General features: G+C 28.4%; 4 protein-coding genes across 10 annotated transcripts; 1 reads left to right on the forward strand and 3 right to left on the reverse strand.

The window, feature by feature from the left end:
* Positions 1–846: 846 nt before the first annotated feature.
* On the reverse strand, positions 847–8,132 carry LOC113793095 (uncharacterized). Of its 3 annotated transcripts, none has more exons than XM_075820737.1 (2): positions 8,014–8,132; positions 847–3,218 (listed from the first exon to the last, which is right to left on the reverse strand). In XM_075820737.1, the coding sequence occupies exon 2, from the start codon at positions 3,061–3,063 to the stop codon at positions 1,171–1,173; it is 1,893 nt and encodes a 630-aa protein (XP_075676852.1). In that variant the 5' UTR covers positions 3,064–3,218; positions 8,014–8,132; the 3' UTR covers positions 847–1,170. The 3 variants fall into 3 exon arrangements, with proteins under 3 accessions (XP_075676852.1, XP_075676820.1, XP_075676792.1); XM_075820705.1 differs by lacking the exon at positions 8,014–8,132 and adding an exon at positions 3,397–4,279; XM_075820677.1 differs by lacking the exon at positions 8,014–8,132 and adding an exon at positions 3,283–4,279.
* A 968-nt stretch (positions 8,133–9,100) lies between these two features.
* On the reverse strand, positions 9,101–10,341 carry LOC113793280 (transmembrane protein 170A). Its single transcript, XM_027343289.2, has 2 exons — positions 9,893–10,341; positions 9,101–9,819 (listed from the first exon to the last, which is right to left on the reverse strand). The coding sequence occupies exons 1-2, from the start codon at positions 9,993–9,995 to the stop codon at positions 9,518–9,520; spliced, it is 405 nt and encodes a 134-aa protein (XP_027199090.1). The 5' UTR covers positions 9,996–10,341; the 3' UTR covers positions 9,101–9,517.
* Positions 10,342–11,473: 1,132 nt separating this feature from the next.
* On the forward strand, positions 11,474–15,861 carry LOC113793183 (uncharacterized). Of its 4 annotated transcripts, XM_027343169.2 has the most exons (6): positions 13,606–13,926; positions 14,047–14,178; positions 14,307–14,679; positions 14,807–15,007; positions 15,128–15,185; positions 15,477–15,861. In XM_027343169.2, exons 3-6 carry the CDS (start codon positions 14,346–14,348, stop codon positions 15,571–15,573), a joined length of 690 nt encoding a protein of 229 aa, XP_027198970.2. In that variant the 5' UTR covers positions 13,606–13,926; positions 14,047–14,178; positions 14,307–14,345; the 3' UTR covers positions 15,574–15,861. The 4 variants fall into 4 exon arrangements, with proteins under 4 accessions (XP_075677748.1, XP_075677753.1, XP_075677749.1 ...); XM_075821633.1 differs by lacking the exon at positions 13,606–13,926 and adding an exon at positions 11,474–12,294 and having other exon boundaries at positions 14,047–14,679; XM_075821638.1 differs by having other exon boundaries at positions 13,598–13,922; positions 14,047–14,679.
* Positions 15,862–16,656: 795 nt separating this feature from the next.
* Positions 16,657–25,787, reverse strand: LOC113793591 (Y+L amino acid transporter 2). Of its 2 annotated transcripts, XM_027343644.2 has the most exons (10): positions 24,389–25,787; positions 24,183–24,291; positions 23,908–24,036; positions 19,246–19,371; positions 19,046–19,151; positions 18,942–18,986; positions 18,750–18,873; positions 18,553–18,656; positions 18,052–18,476; positions 16,657–17,987 (listed from the first exon to the last, which is right to left on the reverse strand). In XM_027343644.2, the coding sequence occupies exons 1-10, from the start codon at positions 24,698–24,700 to the stop codon at positions 17,920–17,922; spliced, it is 1,548 nt and encodes a 515-aa protein (XP_027199445.1). In that variant the 5' UTR covers positions 24,701–25,787; the 3' UTR covers positions 16,657–17,919. The 2 variants fall into 2 exon arrangements, with proteins under 2 accessions (XP_027199445.1, XP_027199446.1); XM_027343645.2 differs by lacking the exons at positions 23,908–24,036; positions 24,183–24,291; positions 24,389–25,787 and adding an exon at positions 19,470–20,777.
* Between the last annotated feature and the right edge of the window lie 1,636 nt (positions 25,788–27,423).

Consider the following 27,423-nt stretch of genomic DNA (forward strand, 5'->3'; position numbering starts at 1 on the left):
TTTCATTTTGTTCTAGCTTTTTTTTTGATTTGGTGAAGTTCCAATCGTTTGATCCGTCGTCAACCCCCTTTTTCGTCTTGCATCTTTGGCTTCCGTTATTGACTCATTTTGTTGTTTTTTATTTTTGTCATCATTTAATTCGATCCAAAATCTTTTCATTGCACTTTTTTTCATTATTATTTCAGAAATATATTTTTTTTAACCGAACGGGTACATATAATATACACAAATGAAATAAAATGGATGAAAAAAATGTTCGTGTGTGCTTAGAATGTAAAATAATCGACATGATCATCAGAAAAAAAAAGATAGACCGACATTACAGTTACAAAAAAAATGATAGTAGTTACCATTCATTCACACACATACATACATGCAACGAATAGATTTGACACAAATCAAATTGAGCATCATTTTGTACCAAACAAAACAAAAAAACACATCGTAAATATTAAGCGAAATGAAAACCGGATACGACTTGTTTCGTTTTATTTTGTTATCGTCTTTCTCACTCTCTCTTTCTTTTTTCTTCCCTCTCACTACCATCACCATCGTAATAATCGTTCCATCAATTATGACAATTTATTTTCTCAAGTTTGTCGACGTTGAAAAAAATAAAAATAAAAAAAAATTCCAAACTAAACACGAAATTGGGATTTATAATCCATTTAATTAAGTATTTCCAAGTGTAAACCGTTTTTTTATAGAGTCATTTATTGTGTTTGCGATATGGATGACAAAATCCAGAAATGATCCCCACCAACAAAAAAAATGTTCACGAATAAAATCGACATAAAGTTGTTCGATCATTGATGAGAAAAAATAGAGAAAAACAAAACATGATCATTAGAAAAATAAAATTCTTTCTTTTTAATTTTATTCTGTTTTTCTCTTTTTACTCTGTCTAGTGTAATAATGTGAATAACAAATGTTACAATGAACTACAACGTACAATTTTCAATTCGTTTCGGATTTTATTTGTTTTTTTTTATACAGAGGAAAGAGAAAAAAATCACAATGATAGCTGAATAAAATCATTATGTAATACTATAATAAATAAATATAACTTGTCTTGATTGTTTTTTCTAAATAATTGTTTGATTGAAAATGTGTAAAAACAAACAACAAAATTGCGACTTGTTGTTGTTGTTTGTATATGTTAAATAATAATCATATATGAGCGATTGGTAAAGAACGATTTGGTGTTGGATGTAAATCAACGCTTAAAGCAGATGTTCGTGTCGAATTGGTCATTGTACCCGTACGGTATGGATAATGATATAATTTTTGTTGTTGTATTTGTTGCTTGTCGCGTGTCAATTCATCATTAATTATTATTGTAGGATAATATAAAGAGTTTTCCAATTTAGATTTAGCTGGTAGTTGATTCTGAACACCATCATTCTGATTTTCTGTATATTGTTGGTGTGAATAATGATATTGTTGTTGCTTTTGATAATATTGACGTTGATATAGTAGATGATGATCGCCTACAATGATAGGCTGACTAGAACTCGGTATAGTTGATGATGATGATGGTGATGATGTTGATGATGATGATGTTGATGAGGATTCAATGGAACAACAGTTTTGGCAACAGCAGCAGCAAAATCGACATTGTCGACATTTGCAACAAAAAGGAGGCATACACCATTTGTGCTTACGACAGATGACAATCATCATTGTCATAATTAAGATAAGCATAGCGGTGTAAGTAAAAATGTTCACAACTGTTTTCATTGTTGAATTTAATTTTGAGCAAGATAAATCAGTTTCGGACAGTGTAATTAATTTTTTTCCATATAGATGATTCGGAAAATAACATTTTACTTGGTCCTTTTGAGATTGACTTATCATGTTGGAATGTTTTAGATAGGCAATCAGCCAACTAAGCGAACAGTTACACACCAACGGATTCTGTTGTAGGTCTATGTAATGAAGGCGTTTTAAATTGATTGTTTGCCAATCTAAAAAACCAATCATATTGGATCGTAATGAAAGATATTCTAATGAATTATCTTGCTCTTCAAATGTACCCATCTCGATATGGCTTAATTTTTTATTATTTTCGAGCACTAGTCTGTTTAAATTAACATTGTCAATAAAGGCATCTTTATCGATTTGACTTAATGGACATGATGATATGGTCAACGTTTGTAAATGTGTCAAATTTTTGAAAGCTTTTCTTTTCAATGTTGTAATCAGATTATTGCTCAAGTTTAGCGTTCTCAATGTTGTCACATAACTGAGCGATTCCGTTGGAACATTAGCCATTCGATTATTTTGCAGATCCAAATAATTCAAGTTTGACAAATGTATAAAAGCACGTAAATGTATGGCACTAATAGAACAGGAATCAATAATAAGCTCTTCTAATATTGTCAATGGAGAGAAGGCCATTTCAGGAATTTCTGTAAACCTATTGCTGCTTAAATTTAGAGCAACTAAACTTTGTAGATGATAAAAGGATTGTGTTGGAATATGTTTTAGCTGATTACCATGTAGATTAAGCCGTTTCAAATTAAGTAAACCAAAGAATGCCTCTTTGTTGATGTGTGTAATTTGATTGGATGACAAATCGAGCCATTCTAATTTGTTTAGGCTCATAAAAATACGACTATATATTTCCGATAAAAGATTATGGCTTAAATCAAGTAAATATAATGATTCAAGACCATAGAATGAAAGATTATTTAACTGTGTAAGATTATTTCCATTCAATAATAAAACTTTGAGCTTTTGTTGCATGATGAAACTTTTTTTACCGGTATCACCAATTAAATTGTTTGATAAATCTAAATATTGCAATTCTTGATAGACAATAAATGATGAGTATATATTTTTGATACGATTTCCACGTAAATATAATTTTTTTAGCTGCGGATTTAACATGATAGGCACTAGATCTATTTGTGTTTCATTACAGAACACTAATAGTTTTATTTCATTACATTTACAACGTGGCGGACAGAATGTTGCCAACACAACATTTTTATCAATAGTTGATGTTAATATCATGATGATCCAAATAGTAAGTGCAACTAGATCACCAGAAAAAAACATGATTCGAATGATTGATATGAATTAATTCCAATGTTGGCGATGTTTTATTACTATTCGTTTTTTTATTATGAATTATAATGAAAAAAAATCAATAATAACGTTGATAATGAATATTTTTGTTGATGTTGCCAAACAAACAAACATTTACGAATTATCTAGAAAAATGAAAAAAAAACAAAAAAAAAGAATTATTCATTTCATAGAAACATGACCGATTACCGTCGTACACATAATCATTGCTAAAATTCAAAGTTATGAGTTCAAATCATTTTTATCCATGTAAATGATTGTGTTCAGTTAAAGAGAGGGTGAGGAGGAAAAAAATGGATTTACAGAATCGTTTTATCATCGTTTAAGTCGACGGGACTCTGACATCACGCGCCATTTCAATCTGATTCTGATAAATTTTATTATTATTTTATTTTTTCTTGTTATTTTTTCATAGTTCATGCTTTGGATAACAATAATAATAATAATAATACTGAAATTCCGCAGTTTGATAACCACTAAATCGCCATTTGTTCATGTTGACGGTGGTCATGGTGTTTTTTGTTTGCGTTCATTCATCTGTATGTATGCATGTTTGTACGTATCATATATATGTTTTTCTGTTAGTGTTTTTTGTGTTATATGTTTTGTTTGGTTAAGAAAATCGACCGTTAAATGGATAAATAGTCGGTCATTCGCTAGTCACGCTCGATTATTATTGAGAAACTATAGGGAAAAGTTTTTATTCTTGTTTGTGTCTGTATGTGTGTGTGTGTTTTAACCAGATCTCCGAATGATGATGATGATGATGATGAAAAAAAGATTTGGTGTACCAAGTTAGATGCTTCACCATTCTCATAAAAAAAAGAGAGAAAGATAGGCACAAATTTTTGCACATGATCTAATCTCAAATATCCAAACAACTTTTTTTTGTTCATTTCATTTCTTCAGTTTTCTTTTCTTATTTCATTCCAACCGAAGAAAAAAAGTGGAAAATCATTAGATTTTGTAGAATTCTATCACTGTCTTTGTCTAAATTTTTCACTTTCTCTCTCTCCCTCACTGATTTCATTTAGTCGGTATTTCTTTTTTCAATGAATCGAATAGTTGTTGAAAAGAGAATTTCTATATATATTGCGTAATATCTAAAAGTATCAAGAAAATGAGATTGTGTGTGTGTGTATATAAAGAAAAGAATAACGGCTGAATGGACATTGACCAACGACGATGAATGTAGCCAATTTTTTTTATATATCGAATAATGTTAAACGATGACAGACATTGCAGCTTCACTGCATTGCATTTATTTATTTTTTTTTGCTCGAATCATTGAAACAAAATAAAAATAATAAAATAGTCGAATGACTTACTGAATTACTTTTCAAAAAAAAAGTTGGTTATAATAGAAAAATTCTTTCTCGTTTAATAAAAAATTTCCACAATCAATTTTTGTTTTGAGTTTGGCCAATTTTATTCTCTCTTTTTTTTTCAGCTATCAAAACCACCATAATTTCGGTTGTGTGTGTGTAATTGAAACCAGTCTGTGGCCATTCTTTTCTACAATAAGTTGATATTGATATCATTCTATTCTCTATTCTTTGTTCTTATATGTGTATATGTGGTTAGATAAGATGAGTTTTGTGATATCAATAGTGACGTTCCATCATCATCATCATCATCACAGTGTTAATGAAAATTCATTCATTCAGAATCATTTTATACCCGTTATTATTATTATTAATGCTGATATGGCAAACACGAGTAATCGATGTGATAGAGATGGAAAGATGTATTGAAGAAAAAAAAATGCAACTTTTTTTCTCTCCCTTTTTTCGTCCAACAATAAAGTTTTTTTTCCTGGTCGCAATCGCGGTTGATACTAGCTAATTCTACTTAATCTCTAAACCAAAACACCCATTCACACACACACACACACACATAGAAAATCATCAATAAAACTTGCTATAAAAGCTGAATAGTCAGAACAAGTTGACCGTCAACCAATCGACAAAGTTGATAAACTCACGAATTCTAGTTTGTTTTTTTTTTTTGTTAGAGATTCAGATCCTAAATAATCAGTATTGAACGGAAAAAATTGTCATATTATTATTTCTGTTTATTGTCCATTTGTTTGGTGGTAGTCACTTGAAATAGTGAAGCAAGGAAAAAAACAAACAAAATTCTCCTCTCATCAAACATTCAATCAGATTAACAACACAATGGAGAGGAAAAAAAATTCAAATTAAATAAAATAGCTAACATTTACAATGAAATCATTGACAAAACACATTCAATAATTGTAATGTAAAATCTAGTTTGAAGCAATGACAACAACGACAACAAAAATGAAAAAAAAATCATCGGGATTTTTTTCGGTTGTGATTCTATAGATTTTGTTATTTTTTTTAGTTTTTTTTTGCATTGGTTTCATTTAAATTGCTATTTGTTATAGATGATCATTATGAAATCAACAATAACACAATTGCATTGTAGCTACTACTGCAATCATTTTGATTATCATCACGACGATAACGACGACGATGATGATGATGATGATGATAATGATTGTCGCCGTTCGTTGCATGAACATAATCATCATATTGTAACAATCGACCCGCGATGACAGCAACAACAAAAAATGCCAATAATGCAAATAACATATTAAAGACGTATGTTCGTATTCTGTTTGAAAAGAATATTCAATGAATTATTTCTCCACTGATGATAGTATGTATACCCATTTTAACATCTATAACACAAATACATATTTTTCAGTATTGAAAACAACAATTTTGCGACATGCTGCTGTAGACTGAAAATAACAGATGTTGAATCGAACTAAAACCAAAAAAAAAAAATCCAATACTATGAAAAATAAAGTAAATAATGCATACAAACAAAGAGAATAAATTGTGTGATGAAAGATATCTTTGTCCATAACTGTTAAAAAAAATGAAAATAAAACGAATAATGGATACAACAACAAACCAGAGAGAGAAAAAAAAATATATGAAAAAATAAAAAATAAGCATCCCTTAGCACTTCTATTTAGATCTATTCATTCATTCATTCATTCATCCATCCATCTATCTAACCAATCCAATTCAATTCAATTCGATCAAAATGGGGACACAATTCTATTCAGCCCATTTCCAGTGAGAATATTATATATTGGCATAATGATGATGATGATTCGTCTATCGTATATCGTCATCATTCACCATCAACAACAACAACAACAACAACAAAGATTCACACAAATTCTAGATTTTTCACACTTTTCTACGCCCTTATACAACACACTTATATTCCAAATTCTATGAATCAGACAGTCAGTCAGTCAACAAAAATTTGAAGAAAATTGCTGTTGCAAATAAACGAAAAATAAGAAGTGAAAACAAAAAAAAACTTTCATTATCGATGGAGAGAGAGAGAAAGGAAGTGTGAACGAAAACATAATAAATCGATTCTATCGGTTTAATAGTTTTTTTTCATTCATTCATTTCAAACATCTATTCTTTTAAAATTCTGGAATCCAAAAAAGAAAAAGAAAAATTGTCTTCAACAAGAGAAAAAAATTCGAGTTTAAAGTTCGATGGTTGGTTTTCTATCGGCTTGGAATTTTGTTGTTGTTTATTCTTTTGTTATTTCAAACTTTTTTATTTATTTTTTTTGTGAAATTTTTTTCTGCTTTGTTTTTATTGTTGTTGTTGTTGTTGTTATCGTTGTTTCTCCGGTTATCTATGGTGTGAAAATTATCTCGGGAAATGTGGTTCTTGTTAGTAGAATTGTATGTGTCAAAGAATGTGACAAACGTTTCATGATAAAATAAACGAATTCACTGAATTCAATGTGGGTGTATATACATTGTTAGTTGAATATCACTAAACTAATCAATAAATGAGCTAAAATGACTATATCTCAGATGTTTTAATTTCATTTTATTTTTCCTATTCTGATTTGCTACTGTATAATAATAATAATAATGAAAAAGTCTAAATTTTTCTTTCAATTTTTTTTCTCAAATTTTCTAAAGCAACCGTTGTAAAACTATTATAATTTTTTTTCTAATACCATTTGATTCATTGCACGCTAAATTAAACATTTAAACATAGAAACCATTTAGTTTAGTTGACTAAAAGAGAATGAAAGGAGGTGGATCTTCATTCCACAATGATGATGATGATGACGATAAGTGAAAGTGAATAACCTATGAAAAAATTAAATGGAATGCGAATGGTGTATATTTTTTTTAAAAAAACTTGAAAAATCCTATAAATTCTTACGACATAAAATGGGTACATTTCTATTCTTTATCCTGTTTTTATGATAATGCTTCTATTGGATAAAAAAAACAACAAGAATAGAAAAGAATTATTGAATTTTAGAATCGAATGAATAGGGAATAACATGATACCGATTATGAATGTAATAAATGAATGAACTAATGATGTTCAAGTTTTTTTTTCAACAATTTTCATCGATTTGTGTGCGTGTGTGTGTGGGTGTTTGTATTGGGATAAATTTAAGATCAAAACATTCTCAAAGAAAATTAGTGATTATGTTGAATGAGAAACACACAATGAAATAATGATAATGAGAATCCGTTTTTTTCTTCTTCTTCATTATTGTCGACAATCATTATCGATAAACTCTTTCATTTTCAATTGAAATTGTGCGTGTGTGTGTGTGCGTTTGTATGTTGAGTACGAGGGGACAAAATCATCATCATCATCATTATCATCAAATAATTTCAAGAATAATCGATCCATTCGAAATGAAATTGAATTGAATTAAAGTCAATTCAAAAGAGAGAATGAAATGAAATTTGGATCCATTATAAATTGATTATATTCGAAACGTTCATTTTAAAATTGAGAATATCAAATAAAATTTTTCGAAATGTTAAAAAAATTGATCGTAAAAAATTATTTGTCAACTAAATTGACAATGACATTTTACCTTTTGTTTGAATGAATTTATATTTCATTATTATTATTATTATTATTCACGCAAAAACAAACACAAATAGTCGTTTAGATTCAAAATGATTTTCTTGATTTGTTCAATTTTTTTTTCGTTTCAAGATGTACTGATCAATATTGGAAAAAAATCATAATCAAATTTCACTTTTGATATGATATATTGATGATGATATGCACATGTTTTTTTTTGTTGGACAAATTTTTTTTGTTGAAAATTTATGTTTCGATTATGGAATTCTTTGTTATTCAATTTGATAAGTGAAGATAAAATTACATTGGAAATAAACACAAAATCGATGGAATATTTTCTTCATTGAAAAATGACCACATACAATACACACACACAATGAATATATCAGATATGGAAAAAATTTTAAATTTTTTTCTGATTTGTAAGTTATTGTTGTTTGTTTGTTTTAATTTGAGCTTATCTTTGAACAATTGTTGTTTGAAATAAAACATTGCCCGTTATTTTTTTTAAAGATTAGAGCGGTCCTCACCCTAGGCCGACTCAATTTTAACTGAATGATTAGGATGGTTGTAACACCTATACAAACAAATAAAAACCGAAATGAAAACCGCGACCGTTTCTAGTCTGTCCGTTCCATTTTGGCTGCAAAATGGTCTAGCCCATATTGGCGTTCATCGGATTCCATCCCGACAAACGCATGCCTGGTTTTGATTTTAAAATAGAGAAATTTTCCACTTTTCAACTCCATATACGTAACGAGTATAAGAATAAATGAATCGATATAAAATCATAACCAAATACAGGAATCATATAATTCAAATTTGGGCCAAAACAACAACATCGATACCCGGTTGGATCGTTTCTTATCATCATCATCCATACCATTCATTTGAGACCAATCAATTTTACAATATCAGATCATTTATTTAAAAAGGAAAGATAACAAGAAAAATTTATGCATAGTCATCAGAAAGAATAAAAGAAAATTATGAAACGTCCATATGATCCGATAATTAAAAAAATAAATATTGAACCAGCCAGCCAAATAAATAAATTTTTTTTGTTTGTTTGCTGTCTCATCATTATATTGTTGACCACAGATATATGAGAAAAAACTTCTTTCATAATAATATTAATATCATTTCAGTATGAGCATACACCCACAAATGCTGAATAAAATTCTTAAGGATTCATTATTTTGTTTGGTACAAATATTAGAAAAAAATCCAAACTTCTAATCCTTATCTAAACATAATATTATTTTGAAGTTTGGAAAAATTAATTGCGACTGACAAGACATTCTTTGCTGTTGTTGTTGTAATTTATTCATTTAAAAATAAACATAAACAATATTAAAATATTTACAAATAACAATTATTATTTTTTCATTCGGTTGAGATCGGATTTTTCATTTTGAATTGATGATGAAAATCATGATAAAAATATGAATAATAATGAGGCAGCATTTTTCTAGGGAATCTTCTATTGGTCCTTAATTGTCATTTGTCGTCTATAATGTTGCCAATACACGACTAAATGAGAATAATGTTGTTGATAATGTCAATCCACAGCCCCAAAACATTGCATATATTGGATACATAACAAAACTTGCTGTACGATAAACGCTTGCTATCACAGCGGATGTAATTGAATATGAAAATAAAGGTGTAACAATTGATGAAAGTAAAATTACTATAGGACTGTAACGTGCAATCTTATGTCGTCGTAATGATGCAAATGCTATGGCCGATGCGATCAAATGAATTATCACTGAAGAGACTAATGACCAGAGAAAGATATAATACCACATTGCTATCATCGTAATTAAAAAAGAATAATTCGACGTTAATGATCATTGATAAATAGAGAATATGATTATATTTACCTAAAAAAGTTTCAATTGGTTGATTTCCCAATATAATAACATCCCAAAATGAGCCTAGTATTGATGTATCAAAATCTTTTGAATGTCCAAGACCCATGATCATCAAAAACAGAATCTAAATGCATCAAATAAATGTCTCGAGTGTGTATCCAAAATTTTTGTTTTGAGTTTGGATCATGTTTTCAGAATCATACTATCGATACTATCGATAGTTTGTGCAAGTTCGGCGGCTTTTTCAAAATGAAATGTGATTGCCCAGAAATTCATAGATGTGTATGAATCATCGATCGGTAATCCAGCGTATCCAATGGATTTTAGCCTTTTTTTCATACTAGTTAGTTAACTTTCGATTTTCTCTGCTCAACAATGGACATATATGATGCAAAGCAATCGTTCGTGATGATTGGTGAAAATTGTTTGATTAACTATGTAGTTACGATCATTGTAATCCAATTGGCTTAACTTAATATGAAATGCTGTGAGGCAATCATGATACGGTCATTATGAGGTAATCATAGAAATCAATGTGTTAAAATATTATATGATGATCAAATATTTGTGATTCAATAGAAAGAGAAAAAAATGTCGTTGCCATCTTGACAGCATACATTGTTGTTGTTGTTTGCTGTAGAAAACCACACATCCTATTCAAACAGGAAATAAGTGCACGATTATAATTTAGATATTTCAATGGAAAAACCAATGGAATGATTGATAAGATAGATTTATGAAGAAAAAATCTCAATAAAATTCTAAATGACATTGAATCTTAGCATGTTCCATGGTATTAATACTTTCAATATACTTTCAAGATTCGTAATCTTTTTCTAGTTGATGCAATCGTATAAATTATTTTGAATTATAAAACAAAAAAAAATAATAATAATAATAAATAATTTCGAAATTTGATGATGTTTAAAATAATGAGATTAATCATTTCCTCTACGATCGATTTGATTGTTTTTGTTTGGTAAATAATTGAATGAAATGATTGTATTCAAGTGTTCGTTCCGTCCTGTGTCATACATTTCGATTTTTTTGTTTGTTATTGTTTTTCATTGCTCAAGTTTTGCTTGATTGCCTAATTAGTGTACTGAACGTGTATCGTTCATTAGATCTCCATTTGTTGTTTTTTTTTATTTTTGATAACGAACGTCATTTTGATTGAAAAATTTGAAATTTCCACCTGTATCATAGGTCAGAGATCTTTGAATGTGATGGCTGACAAGGAAATTTTTACCTTTCAAAAAATTATAACATTAAAAAGGAAAAAGATTTGACCTAACTTGATGTTCGGTATATATTTTTAAACCATCAAATTTAAACCACCAGTAAATCAAATGTTTGTGTGTGTGTGTGGGAGGAAGAACACGCAGGAAATCATCGATAATAATTGTAACAATTACCTGTTCATATTTTCAATCTGAACCAATTTTCAATATCAAAACAAAATAATTCATTTGTTTTCTATTCCGTTCAAAATTACACACATGCATATATGCATGTATATGGAGGAACTGCATGGTGAAATCATGAAACCATGACATTCGTTTAAATTCAAATCGCATATATTATTGTTGTTCATAAATTTTTTTCATCATCATTTCTATAGTGGTCGGCAGCATACCTGACTGCATATATCTTCCTTACCTCAGTCTCTGCATGTGTGTGTTTGTTGTGTTGTGTTTCTATGTATGGTCACCATGAATGGTAAATGAATATATTGCGAGGGAGGGAGAGAGAGAAAAAAAATTCATAGTTTCAGCAATAAAGAAGTATTAAAAAAATTCATAGCAATGAATGATGGTGAATCGACCGATGAATACAGAAATGAACCAAACAACAACAAACAAACAAAAACAACAGAACAAGATTGACGACGACGACGACGACGACGAATGATGATTGTCATGGCAAAAACACCTGTACAATAACGACCAACAATAAATAGCCATTCATTCGTATCGTAGATTCTATCGGTGACGAATATTTTTATTATTATTATTTTTAAAAAAATTGAATGAATGAAAAAAAAACATACAACATAACGTTATTGGTCAGCAACAACAAAAAATAATGATGATGGCGATTATCATCTGAGAAAAAAAACTTACGACCGCCTTTATATAAGTTTTTCGTTTTGTTTTGTTTTCCTTTCTTGATTTGTTTTTATTTTCCTATTTTTCGTCGATTCGATTGTGTCACACTGAAAAAAATGACTTACTTTAACTTCAACAATCAGTGACGACGATGATATTCGAAGTTTTTTTTTACTTCCAGGTTCACATACTGGTTGGTTATATTGTGGTTAGATTTAGTTTGTCCTTTTTTTTAATAAAAAAAATAATTTCTTCTTTGACCCATGTACATTTACCGTCTGTGTTATTCACAATGGTATAAAGGTGAGATTGTTATATTAAGAAAAAAAGGAATGGATTGTAATAAAATTTCTTTACTTTTGACCTTGTATCTAAACCTTCACCATGTGTTTCATATATAAATTTAATTTATTTCGTATAATCGTGACCGATTGAAGCCTAAAATGAACAGGACCTAGGTTGAAAAATAAAACCTCAAAGAAACCAGCCAAACGCAAAAGAAAATAAAACGTTTACATTTCGTTCATGAGAAAATTTTCTTCTGTTTATTTGTTTGTTTGTTTGTCTGTTCGTTGATTCGTCTCGTTCATTTACATTTTCACTTGTTTTCTTTTCGGTTCATAACGAATGTGTAAATTATGAATTCAAAGTTTTTCTGTTATGAAACATTGCCTTCATCATAATCATAATCATCATCAAAGGTCATCATTAAATGTTCAGATGATAATTTCAAGATTAATGAGTTTTAACAACGAAAACAAAAAATTATTTTATCCCGACAAAAAAAGTGATTTTGATTTGGAAATCATTGATATCTTACGGTCTTGTTAGTGTTAATGCCATTCAGAAATTGAATGAATTGAATAATTTTTCGCATTTGAAATCATCATCGTCGCCATCATCATAATTTCTAATCACGATCGAAAATTTAAAAAAAAACAGACAATCCAGTGAAACGTCGAAATTTAAATAAATGATGAAAATATTGTTTAAAAAAATAATTTCATTTTAATATCATATTATCATCGTTATTAAACACCATACATAATAATCATTTATAACAAACACGCAAATCGTTTAATATCAATCGAATGATTGAAACAAATTTTTCAATACACACACACACAAACCGCACATATAAACAAAATTCCAAAATACAAACATCCATTCACACACACACAATTGGCAAACAATCATTATTTGGATTATCGATTTTAAAAAATCTATAATTCAATTCAAAAAAAACATAGTGTTTAGTGAAATCATCATATTTTCATTTAAATTCAAAAAATATAAATACTTAACAAAGAAAAATTCTAAATAAAAACTAAATTCCAATGATATCATCGATTCTGGCCAATCATCATCAAATTGGCATGCCAACAATAATCATCATCGGTCGATCATCTAACAACAATAAAAAAAACCAAACAGATTATAAATAGCTTGTGTATCAAGTGATCCAGATCAAAACATTTCATTTAATCCATATTTATTATTATTGTATTGATGCAATTAAAATTAGTTTCTTTGTTTTATTATTTTTTGCCATCACAATTGTTGATGTGAGTGCGTTTTGTCTTTTTGTGTTTGTTACGATCTAAATTTTTGATGGAATTAAATCCCGAACATTTATTGTTCAACACAATCTATCTTCTTAGTTATTATTGTTTGCTAACGTTATATTATAATTAATAAGTGAACTATTCTATTTTGGACAAATTGATTAGAAAACAACATCATTTCATGTTATTTAATCATCAATATTTCGATCATCAAAAAAAAATTTTCTACACTAAATCTTCTTCTATATTTATGATAATATTCTTAACTAAGACTAATAATATATGCTCAGTCATCATCATGATCATTTGAAAGCCAAACACAACTAAAAAAAAAAATTCAAGTCATTTTCCATATATTGTGCTTATGTGTGTATGTTAATATTTTTGCATGCTGTCCATCGTGGAATCCTGCTGATCTTTTTTTTTCTATTCATATTTATACATTGATTCCAATGTATTTTATTTTTTGCTTGTTTGTTTGTCATTGTAGGAAAAAAAATCTTTAGCCAAACGACGTGGTCAACAACAACTACAGAAAAAATGAAAATGAAGAAACAAATGCCCAATGTGATCATCATAATGACGATGAAACGAAAATTTTTTCACTGCCTGTCAATGACATGTCTGTTGATACTGAATTTCAAATTATTATTATTATTTGATCATGATCAAATTGTTTGGGCCAATCCAATGTTGGTCAATGATGATAATAATAATAATAATAATAACAATTCAAATCAAACAATACAGGTTCAACTATTTAAAAATAATGATCGACCAATAAGATCGATGAATGATAATAATGGCCGAAATCGGCCCAATAAAGAAGAAGAAACAACAACAATTTTGCCATATTTTTTTCGACATCCACAATCATCATCATTATCATCAATAAATATTACGAATAATTCAACATATTATCAATCGAATTCGGATTCGACAAATGACAATGGAAATAAACATTCATCACAACCACGAACAGATTTATATACGATCGAATTGACATCTCCATCAATAACACAACAACATCACCATTCAAGACAAGCTAAACTTGATGATGATAATATTGTTTTCAATTATAAATGTCCTAAACAACATTTTATTCATCCATGCGATTGTCTCGGTATGTGTTCTTATGTGTGTTTGGCGGTCATAAACACGGTTGGATAGATGAATCATCTGATCTAAGACGGTTTTTCTCATGTTTTTTTTTCATTCTATTCAATCTTCCTTTATTATTATCAACATAGAACTTGACAAACGAGCTGAAATGTATGATGATGGCAGTGGTGGTGGTGGCGATGGCGACGACGATATCACCGTGAATGGAACGCCAACATTCGAAATGATCGAAGAGGATCCCATCCATCCTGATCTAATTGAAACAGTTGTTCTTTGTAAAAATATTCGAAATGCTCAAGTACTTACTGAAGCTATTCGTGGTTTTCAAGGTAAAGTTTTAGAGGGAAAAAATGAATAGATAGGGTAGATGAATAGATAGATTTTTCTTTTCATTGTCAATTTGAAAATCGATTAACCAAATTTTTTTTAACAACAATAAAAAACAATAGGACATCGAGTGAATTATATGGTTCTTGATGGATGTAAACTACCTCCTTTTCCTAACAAGTAAGTTTTAAAAAAAATCTACGGAATAAAAGTTTAATGAGGATGGCAGTAGTGATGGTTTGATTCGAATTCATTTAAGACATTGATCGATGAATGAATGTTTGTTTTAAGAATGAATTTCATTTGCAAAAAAAAACTCGCTTCATTCAAACTAACAGCTAGATTCGGCTAATTGCTATAATCTTGTAGACAAACACATTATTTGTTAATAATATTACTGTTGATGTATCAAAATTTTCAAATAATCAATAATTTTAAATTCATTATTTTTCCTTTCATTTTTATATATAGTCTTTTCAAGGGCATTCACATTGTTTGGATGGAAATTCTAAATTCAACTATGCAATTTCATGACAATTTCTTTCAAAATCTTAGGCATTGTCCATAAAATTCAATCAAAAAAAAAAATTGTATTATGACTTGAAAGTTTTCCCGTGATTGGAATCATCGCTTTGTAAATAAATTTCTATAAACATTAAACAAACACTTGGGATCGAATGCATGTTGGAAAATTTATAATCAAATCAACTTATTTTACTTTGTTTTTTTATTATTTTTATCATTATTTTGTATTATCATTTTATTTACATTAATTTTTGATCTATTTATCAATTAATTAATTAACTTTTTTGAAAAAAATTTTTCTTTATGAATTAAATACAGTTAATTTATTAAATACCATCATCATTAATGATGATTCAACTTAGGCTGACTAATTGATGTGGAATGCATTGAAAAGTGGCGAACAAAGAAAAAAAATTCTTTATTGAAGATTCCAAATTGATTAAATTAATTTTTTTTTCTCACCCATCCATTCATATTAAAGACGATGAAAGATAAGAACCATTTTATAAATTTTTTGTCTCTCGTTCTTTCTTTGCTTTCTATCGACTGGAACCAATTGTTTCTCTGTGAATAGAAACACAAAAGACTAGAGAAAAAAAAGATGCATGCATATAACGATTTGAGCTGTCATCTGATGTGATCATTATAATCATCATCATCATCATCATTATCAAAATCATCATCGAATAAACGATGAAAATTTATTCACAAACAAAACCGAAAAGAATTAATGAGACGCCCAATCAATGGCAGACTTTTTTCGCTTCTTTTTCATTCAGGTAGATGGAAGCGATGATTCATGATGGTTATGATATCAACATCATCATCCACACACGCGATAATGGTCCAAGGATGGCCATAGTAGTTTAGTTGATAATGGTCATACCTTTTTTTTTGTTTAATATATGAGATTGTTATATTTTTCTATTATTATTTCAGAATAAGTATAGGTCATTGACCAAAAAGTGAATGAAAACATACATACATACATACAACGAGAAAAGAATAAACCAACAAATATTTGAAGGGTTTTTTTGATTCATTCATTTATTGTTGGTTATTTATTTGTCATCGTTTTGTTCTATATAATAATATAATATTGGTTATGATAAAGATGAATCATTGATTAATTTTAACAACATTTTTTTTAATAAATCAAAAGCAAACTTTGTTTCAAATTATTATTATTATTATCAATAAAATTGTTCGTTGATACATTCAAACATTACATTAGCTACCGTACACATCATACTTGATTGGTAAAGAATTTTCAAAAAACGAAATAAAAGAAAAAAAAAGATTCTCGTGTATACATAGAAAAACAAGAAAAAAGAAAATATGTAGCGATGGAGCAAAATTTCAGAAAAAAAAGGGTAATAATTATCCATTTTTTTGATGTAATAATAATAATAATTAGAGCAAAAATTTAAAAAAACAAAATAGAAAAAAATAATATTCGGGAATATGTTTAGACCATAATTAACAAATGGTCCAATGTGTGAAAACAGAAGAAAAACAAATTTTTTTTGACAAAATTCAATTCAATTTGATGAACATTGATATTAAATGCATATAATTTTCTACAAAATCTAAATCAATTAAATGTTTATGTAATTATGATGATGATGGTGATGATGATGTGTGATGAATTCAAATTGTTTTTGTTTTGTCCGCATGTTTTCTGTATTTTTTTTCTTTTACATTAATCAATTTGTTAATTAATCAATCAATTAAAATTATTAAAACATTATTAAATTAAATGTTGATTATTACAATCAAAATATTTTTTGTCTGTGTTTTTTTTAAATAACAAAATTTAAAACATAAATGAATAAAATATCTATAACCGAACGGATGGAACCGGATGTGGGAGAGCTCATAATTGAGAAAGAGAAAGAGAAAAAATCGTATAATAAAAAAAATATAATCTCCGATTGATTTAAAATTAAATGATTAAAAAAAACAATCAAACGATAAGATAAAAGAGCAAGAATAAAATTTTGTTTGGAAAAACCGAATAATATTAGTATGCAATTCAAAGCGAGCAATTGATTTACATATCAATTTAAAATTTATAAAAAAGGCAAAAAAAAAAAATCCCGAAAACGAAAAAACTTTTTTTTGTTTGTGTGTTTGTCTGTATGAAAAAAATGATCTAAATATTGAATAGATTTCGAATGTCCGTTTTTTTTTGAAATTAACACGTTTTCCACCAAGGTAATAGGTAATAGTGAACATGTCAATTCAATGAAATGAGAATGATAAAAATCGAATGAACAAACGAAATGTTAACCTTGTGAATTTAAAATGAAAACGACAATTATATAGGGTATTGAACAACAAGGATGAACAATTTGTTTTGATGAAATTAATCAATTTGAAAATTGAATCAAAGTTTAGCTTGCTTTTCTGACGGTACGACAACAAGTAATTTTTGAAGGAATAGGGTTAAATTATCTATAAAATTAAATGAAATTTGATTAAGTTCAAATAGATTCTTATTAAATATTGAAATACTCACCGAAAAGTGCTTGCAAAAATCGTGGCTTATTTTTCCAAGCAATGAATATGAAATATACTGGAACACCAGTCAAAATGATTAGAGCTCCGGTAAGGGTACCTTTTGGATCAGCAATCATTGGAACAATGGTGATGAATATTGATGCCAATATATAAATTGTTGGCCAAATTAAATGTACACGAATTGGACGATGTAAATCCGGTCTTTTCCATCGAAGATATGGAAGACAAGCTACACCCAAACCGATGGCTAACCATGTTGCAAAACCAACATAATTAATCAATGCATAGATATCTTTTGATGCTAAATAAACCAATGACAATAAACACATGCCAATGACGGCTGGTGTCGGTGTCAAATGATTTATTTGAATCATGGCCAATATTTCAGGCATTTGTTTTTGTTCTGCACCGGCAAAAAACAATCTGTTTTAATATCAACAAGTTGAATTAGCTTCTACATAAATAAAAAGATAAAATAAAATATCAAATGTGTACCGACCTCGATGAAGTAAACAAGATGCCATTCACACCACCAAATGTAGACATGGCGACAAAAACCGGAACGATCCAAGCCATCCATCCATATAAACGTTCGGCAAACGTCTTATCAAAGAGAGAGAGAGAGAAAAAAAATACATTATAAGTGACAACAAAATCAATAAAAAAGAAATTGATAATAATGTAAAAATAACTTACAACAGCAACAGCTTCAGCAGATAAAACATCGGCAACGCTCAATGTTGAATGAAAAGCAATGATGGTCATCGTGTAAACAACTGTGACAAGAGAACATGATATGAAGATGGCCAGGGGTAGATTTCTGATTTTAAAAAAATGAAAATTACAAATCATAAAAAAATACACACAGATTTTCAATATTTATCATACTTATGAGGATCTTTCAATTCTTCTATGACAAAATTCAAATAATTCCTGTGAAAAAAAAAGAAATGAATGAAAACAATATTAAAATAATAAACAAAGATACATACCATCCATTGTATGCGAATAGACCGGAATAAAATGACAATGCTATTGTTGATATATCCACATTTTCGACTAACGGATCTTGTTTAAATGTAAAATATTCAACGTTTCCTGTTGCATATGAAAAATGATAAATGTATTAAATTAATGATTGATCGTTTTCGTTAATCTCTAAGATGATGAATGAACAAACAAACAAACAAACCTTTGAATAATTGAACGACTCCAGTAATAATAATGGTACAAAGAGCCAATAATTTTCCATATGTAAAAAAATCCTGCACTCTTGTCGACCATTTAACATCCCAACAATTTACGAATGTAAGAAGACCTATTCATAAACGGAAATGAAAATTTATTATTAATGTTTTATATGCTAAAAATATTTTGTTAAAATGAATAACATTGTTCGAATGAATAAATCCATACATATACAAACTATGGCCAATAGTCTGATTGCGAAACCAGGCGGATCACAATCCGGATAAAATGGACGTAATGTATAGAATGCAAATGCCAATGCAATAATGGCGGTATTACATGGTCGTACAATCATACATTCAATCCATAATCTTAAAAAGGCAACAAATGGCCCAAAACTTTCCATTATATATGTATAATCGGCACCGCTTTTAGTTATTGTAGTGCCCAATTCAGCATAACAATAAGAACCAATCAAAGAGAATAAACCACTACAAAGCCAAACAACAATTGACATTCCAACACTACCGGTACCGGAAAGTACACCTTTAGGTGAAATAAATATTCCGGAACCAATCATACAGCCAACGATTACATTTATTCCATTCATAAGACCCATTTTAGGTTTCAAACAAATAGCATCATCATTATCAATATTATTTTTTTGTTGTTTATCATTATTTCTTGTTGATTCATTCATTTTGTTGAAAAAATTTGATTTGAAATTGGAACGACGATTTTTTATTCCAAATCAACACAAACAATTTATGATGTTTATGAATTTTTTTTCACTTAGAAACCACCAGAATAACTCAAGTGAAAGCACAAACAAAAACATAGACACAAACGTTAAATTGATGCTATCTAATAAACATTAATTAACCAAAGCAATATCATAAAATAAAACCAAACAAAAAAAATAGCACAAAACGAGAAATGTAAAATGTTCGATGATGTTTAAAAATATTTAAAATGATCGTTTTATCTGATAAAAAAAATCTGTACTAAACTCGATAGATTTCATCAGTAGTGAACGAAATACGAATAAAATAGAATCTGGAATGATGACAAAATATTTTTTTCACTCTTGTTTTTTTTTGTTGTTGAAAAATTTCATATAATATGATTTCGCCAAATATAGAAACCCTTATACACTAATACACTTTTATTATAAACATATTATATAATCAGTACCGGTGACATGGAGATGAATGTTTTTTGGCTTTATTCGTATTACATAGATATTCACAAAATGTGACAAAACTCCGACAATGATAATATGAGCATAGCAAGAAAAGAAAGAAGAAAAAATTCCTTTTATTCAATGATATTGTGTGAGAAAAAAAATGTGTGCTTTTTTACATCATATTTATCATCATCATTACCATCCCTATTCCCGCTCATATTTATTCAAGAGGAAAAAAATCCAATGGCTTTAAAAATTATCTGGCAGTTCATGATGTGATAGGGTGATGGTGGGAGGTGTGTCTTTTTACAAAACAAAGAAAATCACGATTTTTTTTTGTTAGTTTTGTTTATTTGTTCTTTATTTCTGATTATATAAAAAAAATAATATTCATAATTGTGGCGTCTGGCTAATCGCGGTTGATTTAGTAGGTTTTAAGTAATTTTTGTTAAGTTATGTTGTCAACCGAATACTATTCATCAACCACCTGATTAACTATACTTGTTGCGCTTATTATAAATGACATTCATTCATTCATTGTGAATATAGTGTGTGATAACGACAATGCGACAAAGAAAGAAAGAGAATAAAAACGGCGTGAAATGTAGAAAAAAGCTATTATCCCATGAACATGGCCAAACATAAATCTTTTTTTTGTACTATACATCTGTATTGAACACATTTATTTATTGTATGATCATAATCATTCAATCAATAATGAAAATAATAATAATAATAATATGGATTTTTTTCTGGAATCAGAAGCGCTAAGCACGATTTCGATAAATGGTCGAGAAGATAAAAGAAGAAAGAAAAAAAACCACTTTTTTTTCTATATTGGTTATAAGATAATAATGATGATGATGTTGATGAAGATTAAGATTTCGTGTGTGTTGTGTTGTTTGGGTTTGTATGTATTTTTGCCGACAACGACAACTTTAACAACGAATCTCTTGTCGATGCGTAACTTTGGAAAAAAAATTTCTTCATCTATATTCGATTATAGGGAATTTTTATAAAAAAAAATAATAACAGGATTTTTTTCCTCTTCTCTTTAATTTTCCATGTTATGTTTCATGTATGTTTAATCTAGGTTAATGATAATTCATCATTTATCATGATAATGATGATCATCATCATCATTTCATTAATGGTTCATAAATGTCATCAAGAAAAAAAAAACAAAATATTCTTTTTTTTCAATTATGTTTCCAGTTAATCGACAGATTGGATGAGAGAATGTCACTGTCGTATATATTATTATTATTATTATTTGACATCGATTATTTTGTTTTTGTTTTGTGTGTCTATTAACATTAACAACCAAAAAAAAAAGAAGAAACAATTAGCCTTGAAAAAAAGTAAAGAATTTTATTTTGAAATTTCTAAACCATCATCATCATCGTTGATCATTATCTCAAGGTAGAAGGAAAACCTGATGAATGATATCATGTTTCTTTCATCATCATCATCAGTGAAAACCGGATCATTATTTTTTAAAAAAAATCGGCTATGAGATTAATAAAGATTTTTTTTTGCAATGAAAAAAATAACACATCATCAGAATTAAATACACCATATTGATTAGAGAAAAATAAGGTAGAAAAATTGACAATTTTTTTTCACTGAACAAAACCAGTTCCAGTGTGTGCCGATCGGTGATTGCAAGAGGCATAGAAATAAATTAAAATTAATTTTGAAAAAAAAGAAAAATGTTTAAATGTCATTGTCACGCCAATCCATCCATTTTTTTTCTCAACCACCCTTGACAATTGTTTTTCATTCATTCATTCATAGATAGAGGATTCAAAAATCATAAATCATTATCATCATCATCATCAATTGGATACCACACCATTCATTTAACAAATATTCATCATTCATCATCAAAGAATCAACGACCTGTCTATATGATGACATTTTATCAAAAGAAGGAAAAAATAACAAAAAACAAAAACAAAAATATGCACCCATGACATAGGTCAAAAATTCATTTGCATTCATCCGTATATAACATTTGGATTAATGAATTTTTTGAATAAAACCAATGAATGAATGAAAAGAAACTATGATGGTAAGATGATGATAATATGATACAATGAAAAAAAAATTCTACAAAGACGACGAACAACGATAATTTTATTATCCATAAGAAGAAGAAAAAAAATACAAAGAAAAAAAGAAAATTTCATTCAACTTTTCAATTTCATTCTTTCGTAACATCATTTGTCATGAATGTTATACCTAAATAGAATAGAATCCTAAAACATAACCGAGATACATTCATATAAACCTGATAAACAACAACAACAACAACTAAAACGAAACTAAAAAGAAATGTCGCCTGGGTGGAGAGACAAATTTTTAAACACAATGAAATAATTGATGCAACAATCTTGTGACTGATTACAACACATACACATGATTACAACTAACATTCATGTGATTCATTCATATATTCTTTGCAAGAATGAAGGCGCCAAAAGATGAGATCATTGCCATTATCTTCATCAACGAAAATCAGAATGAAATTAAGATAATTTTTTTTTCTCATATACAAAACTCTTCAATTTAGATTTATGTATAAACATTTCGAATCAAAACATCAAAACAGAGCAACAACAACAAAAAACAACCAGAATGATGTAAGCAGAAATTTTTTTTCTAAATCCGATTGATATGTCATTTATCCAATAAGTTTATGTTAGTTTAATTTATATACGAAAAAAAAACTTTTTGATGTGACATCGATGATAGGCATGTGTGTGTGTGTATATCCGGTGTTTCGCAAATAGGAACTATTTTTTTAAGCATCATGATGATGATGATGCGGAATATTGTAACAATAACGAATGATTGCAAATAATTTAATTGGAAATTTTTCATTAATGTTGCATTTGTAATTGTATTATGACTCTTAGAAAAATCTATTTTTCTGCTTTGTTTCCGTGATAAAATTCACCCGAAAAAAATTGTCTTCTTTATTTAAACTCACTTGTTTTTTGTAAATCATTTCATAGTCTGGTGTCTATTTGACTATTTTAGGGTATATAATGTCTGTGTCTATGTGTATTTTGTCTCCATTACACACACACATATATATATGGATATATCTAACATGAAAACATGACAGAAAAAAAAGAAAAATAAAAAATGAAAAACAGAACACCGGAAAATGACATGATGATGATGATGATGATGATTATCGAATGACAACTATTTCATCATCCATATTATCGGACATAACATCATATTATCATCATATTTTTAGTGCAAAAAAAAACAAATATTATACAAGTCCTTTTTGCCTTTTTTTTGTATAACATTAACAACTCGAATATAATAAATAATAAATACGACAATATTTGGGCGTTTTCAATTTGTTGTTGTTGTTGTTTTGTTTGGATAAGAATATTTGAAAATATTTGTAATACAAGAAGCAGGCGAAAAAACAAAAACAAAATGATAATAATAACTTACCAATACAGATACAGGCCAAATAACGGACAGCATCGGCTGGTGGATCGCAATCGGGAAATATTGGACGTAAAACATAGAATGAAAATGTCAATGCAACAATTGCCTGTGAACAAGGTCTAACAATCATGCCTATGAATATATGATTATATGATGATAGCAGAAAAAATATAGATTAAAAATTAATTAATTAATTTCTTTTTTTTCAAGAAAAAATAATAATTAACTGAATGATTGGACAATTTTTTTGGCTAAATACTTTATAAACATAAACATACATTCAATCCAAAGACGAAGAAATGCAACGAATGGTCCAAATGATTCCATTATGTATGCATAATCTGCGCCAGTTTTTGTAATCATACATCCTAATTCAGCATAACAATACTGTATGAGAATTAGAGAGAAGTTAATTTAGTTTTTTTTCAAAGTTAAATTTTAATATTTTTTAAAAAAATTATTTGTTCAAAGAAACGACACTTACTGCACCAATTGTGGAAAATAAACCGCTAATAATCCAAACAAGTAATGATAAACCAACACTACCGGTATTTTCTAGTACACCTTTTGGTGATACAAATATACCCGAACCAATGATACTACCAACAATAACAGTAATACCATTCAAAAGACTCATTTTTGGCTTTAAACAAATAACATCATCATTTGCTGCTGTAGTTGGTGTTGTTGCTGTTTGTTGACCATCCGATTCATCATTTGAAGATGATTTATTAGCTGGTGTTGTCATTTCAACATCACGATTCTGTTGGGGCACTGCAGAATAATTGTCGGCCATTTTCTTTGTTTGCTTTTGTTGTTTTGTAATAGAAAAGTTTATAAATTTTATAGAAATAAATAATTTATTTCTATTTTGTTTATTTGTAAGAACAAATAGATGGTTCGAATAGATGTAAAATTGAAAATTACATGAAATATTATATACGAAATGCTATTGAATGACAATCGATGATTGATTCACTAATTTAATGGTGTTGATGAATTAATTGGCTGAGAGAGAGAGAGAGAGAGAGAGAGGGATGAAAGTGAAATAAAATATGACAACCGGAGCCGGCTTCTAGACAAATGAATTTCAAATTTTATATGTATAGAGCATCCACTTGTCGATTTCAAATGACGTCTATGATGATGATGAAGATGATTGAACACACCAATAGAGATGAAATTTTGAAAAAAAAATCTGTTGAATTGAATCTTTTATCAATTGAATGTTATAGAAATATATTGTTATTATAGGCGATCAAAAACGGTCGAATTCGAATGACATTGATTAAATTATTTATCAATTAAAATGAGAATGAAAAAAAAATTAATCGTATCGATGATAAGCATTCGAATTTGAATGATTGATTATATAATGGCAGATGAGAGAAAGAAAAAAAATCACATCAGAACATCATTTTTTTTTCTTTTTGAAAACGAAATGATTTTTTTTCTCTATTTTTCATTCAAGAAAAAAGTTTGGCAACATTGTAGATATAAAAAATTTCAAATGTAATGAAGGAATGAAGTCACCACGTGGTATCGATCAGACATGAATTTTGTGTGTTTGAATCAATGTAATTCTTCGATCAAAATTGATAATAAGAATCGACAGAACAAAAAAAAACATAGAAAATCTTCGAAGCGATAAACCAAATAATATTAAACCATATGTGAAACGAAAATGTAATTTGAATATTGAAGAGAATTCCTGATGACCAACAAAACAACAATAACAACGAAAACAAAGATGAGAATTATTTCACTAAAAGGATATTTTTTTAAAGGCAAAACAATAACAACGAAGAAGAAAAATTATTCGGTATTTTGATCATTATTATTATTATTGGTCGGTTTAAATGTCTGATGAAATATATTGATTCTCTTGATGCAGCTAGTTTATTATTATTAATATTAATATTATCATCATCAAAATTGTTTTCTTTTCTTCCAAATTATATATATAGAACATGGTATAGGCAAACACACAGATATAAATATTATTTTTTTTATATATATAGATATCCGAAATGAAAAATAATCGACGGCTGCGAATAACAACGACGATAATATCAACAGAAAAAAATGCGGATGAACTTTTTTTTTGCTATGTTGATATTCAATTCACATGCTACTTTGAACTTTTAATAACACGAAATGTGAGCATGTTATGTTTCATATTTCATTGAATTTTCGTTAAATTTATCTTCTTCATTCATTCATTCATTCATTAAGTTGGTTTATAACACATACACCGAGAGAAAAACAAAAAAGAGAACGATTCGTGGATTCACTGCTCTAGTTATCGGGGTACCAAACAAGCAACGACGGTTAGATCAGAACTTGTGTCTATCTATGTTTTACGTATGTATGTATTTTGGTAGTTTGTTGATGTATATATGACGTAATAGTTATTCTTAATATAGCCTGTTATATATTCTTTCCAAAGAAAAACAAGAAGAACAAGAAGCAGCAGCAAAAAATAAAGGAAGAATAAACACCAATCAGAAAAAAACCGTATTTGCCGTTGCTCAAGATTTGATTCGAGTTTTTTTTTCGTTCAAATATTCCTTGTTGGTTTGGTTAAGATGATGATGATGATTATTATTTTCAATAAAGATTCATTGCTATATATAATGATGTTGCATCGAAAAAACATTCATCGGAAGAACGGATAGCAATTTGATTTGATTTTTTTTGAAATATAATAATCATGTGGTGTAACACCAATACACAAACACACATTTGGCAAGTGGTTCAAATTATGAACGGATCTGAATACTGGAAAAAAAACCAAAACCAGAAAAAATAGAAGAAAAAACTAACCAAGCAAGCTAGAATCACGCATGCAACTTTTTTTCTCTTTTTTCAACAAACAAACGAAAAAATAGAAGATGTCGAGGATCATATATCCGATGATGATGGCGATGTTTTGAGTTTATATTTGATGTGTATAGCATACAATAATATTTTATATGCATCGTATACAACGAAACTTGTGTCGAAGCCTGTTTGTTACTTCGATTTATGATGATGATATAGTAGTTTTTTTTCTGGATAGTTGAATTATATATTGGTTAGAGATCTCACGGGCTACACACTGACATCACATTGATTCTAAACACACGTTGTATCACTATGGCGGGATTTTTTTTATAATTTGTCTATGTTCTTAACATTGAATGTCCAAATAATATAATGGCCATGATAACTAAATGGGAGGCGAAAAAAAAGATGGAATGCAATTTGTTTTGTTTGGACATGACATGCGGAATGAATGATTTTTTTTTCTATTCATTCAGGCTATTTAATTTGCTTTTTGTATAATTTTCAAAAAAAAATCATCTTGATTCCGGGGTTCGATTTGAGTCGACTCAAATGATTTTATTTTTTATTTTTTAAATTTTAATTTTCCTTCCGTACCGAAAACAGTAAAATATTTCATAATCATCATTTTTTTTGTTTGTTTGAATTGTTTGTTCGACCATCATTATTCAATATTTTCATATTCGATATTCT

Source organism: Dermatophagoides pteronyssinus, unplaced genomic scaffold, assembly GCF_027571235.1.
Source record: "Dermatophagoides pteronyssinus isolate colony J.1.1.1.1 unplaced genomic scaffold, Derpt_VIB-CSIC_2022.12 sq0001, whole genome shotgun sequence".
In the NCBI taxonomy this organism is placed as follows: domain Eukaryota; kingdom Metazoa; phylum Arthropoda; class Arachnida; order Sarcoptiformes; family Pyroglyphidae; genus Dermatophagoides; species Dermatophagoides pteronyssinus.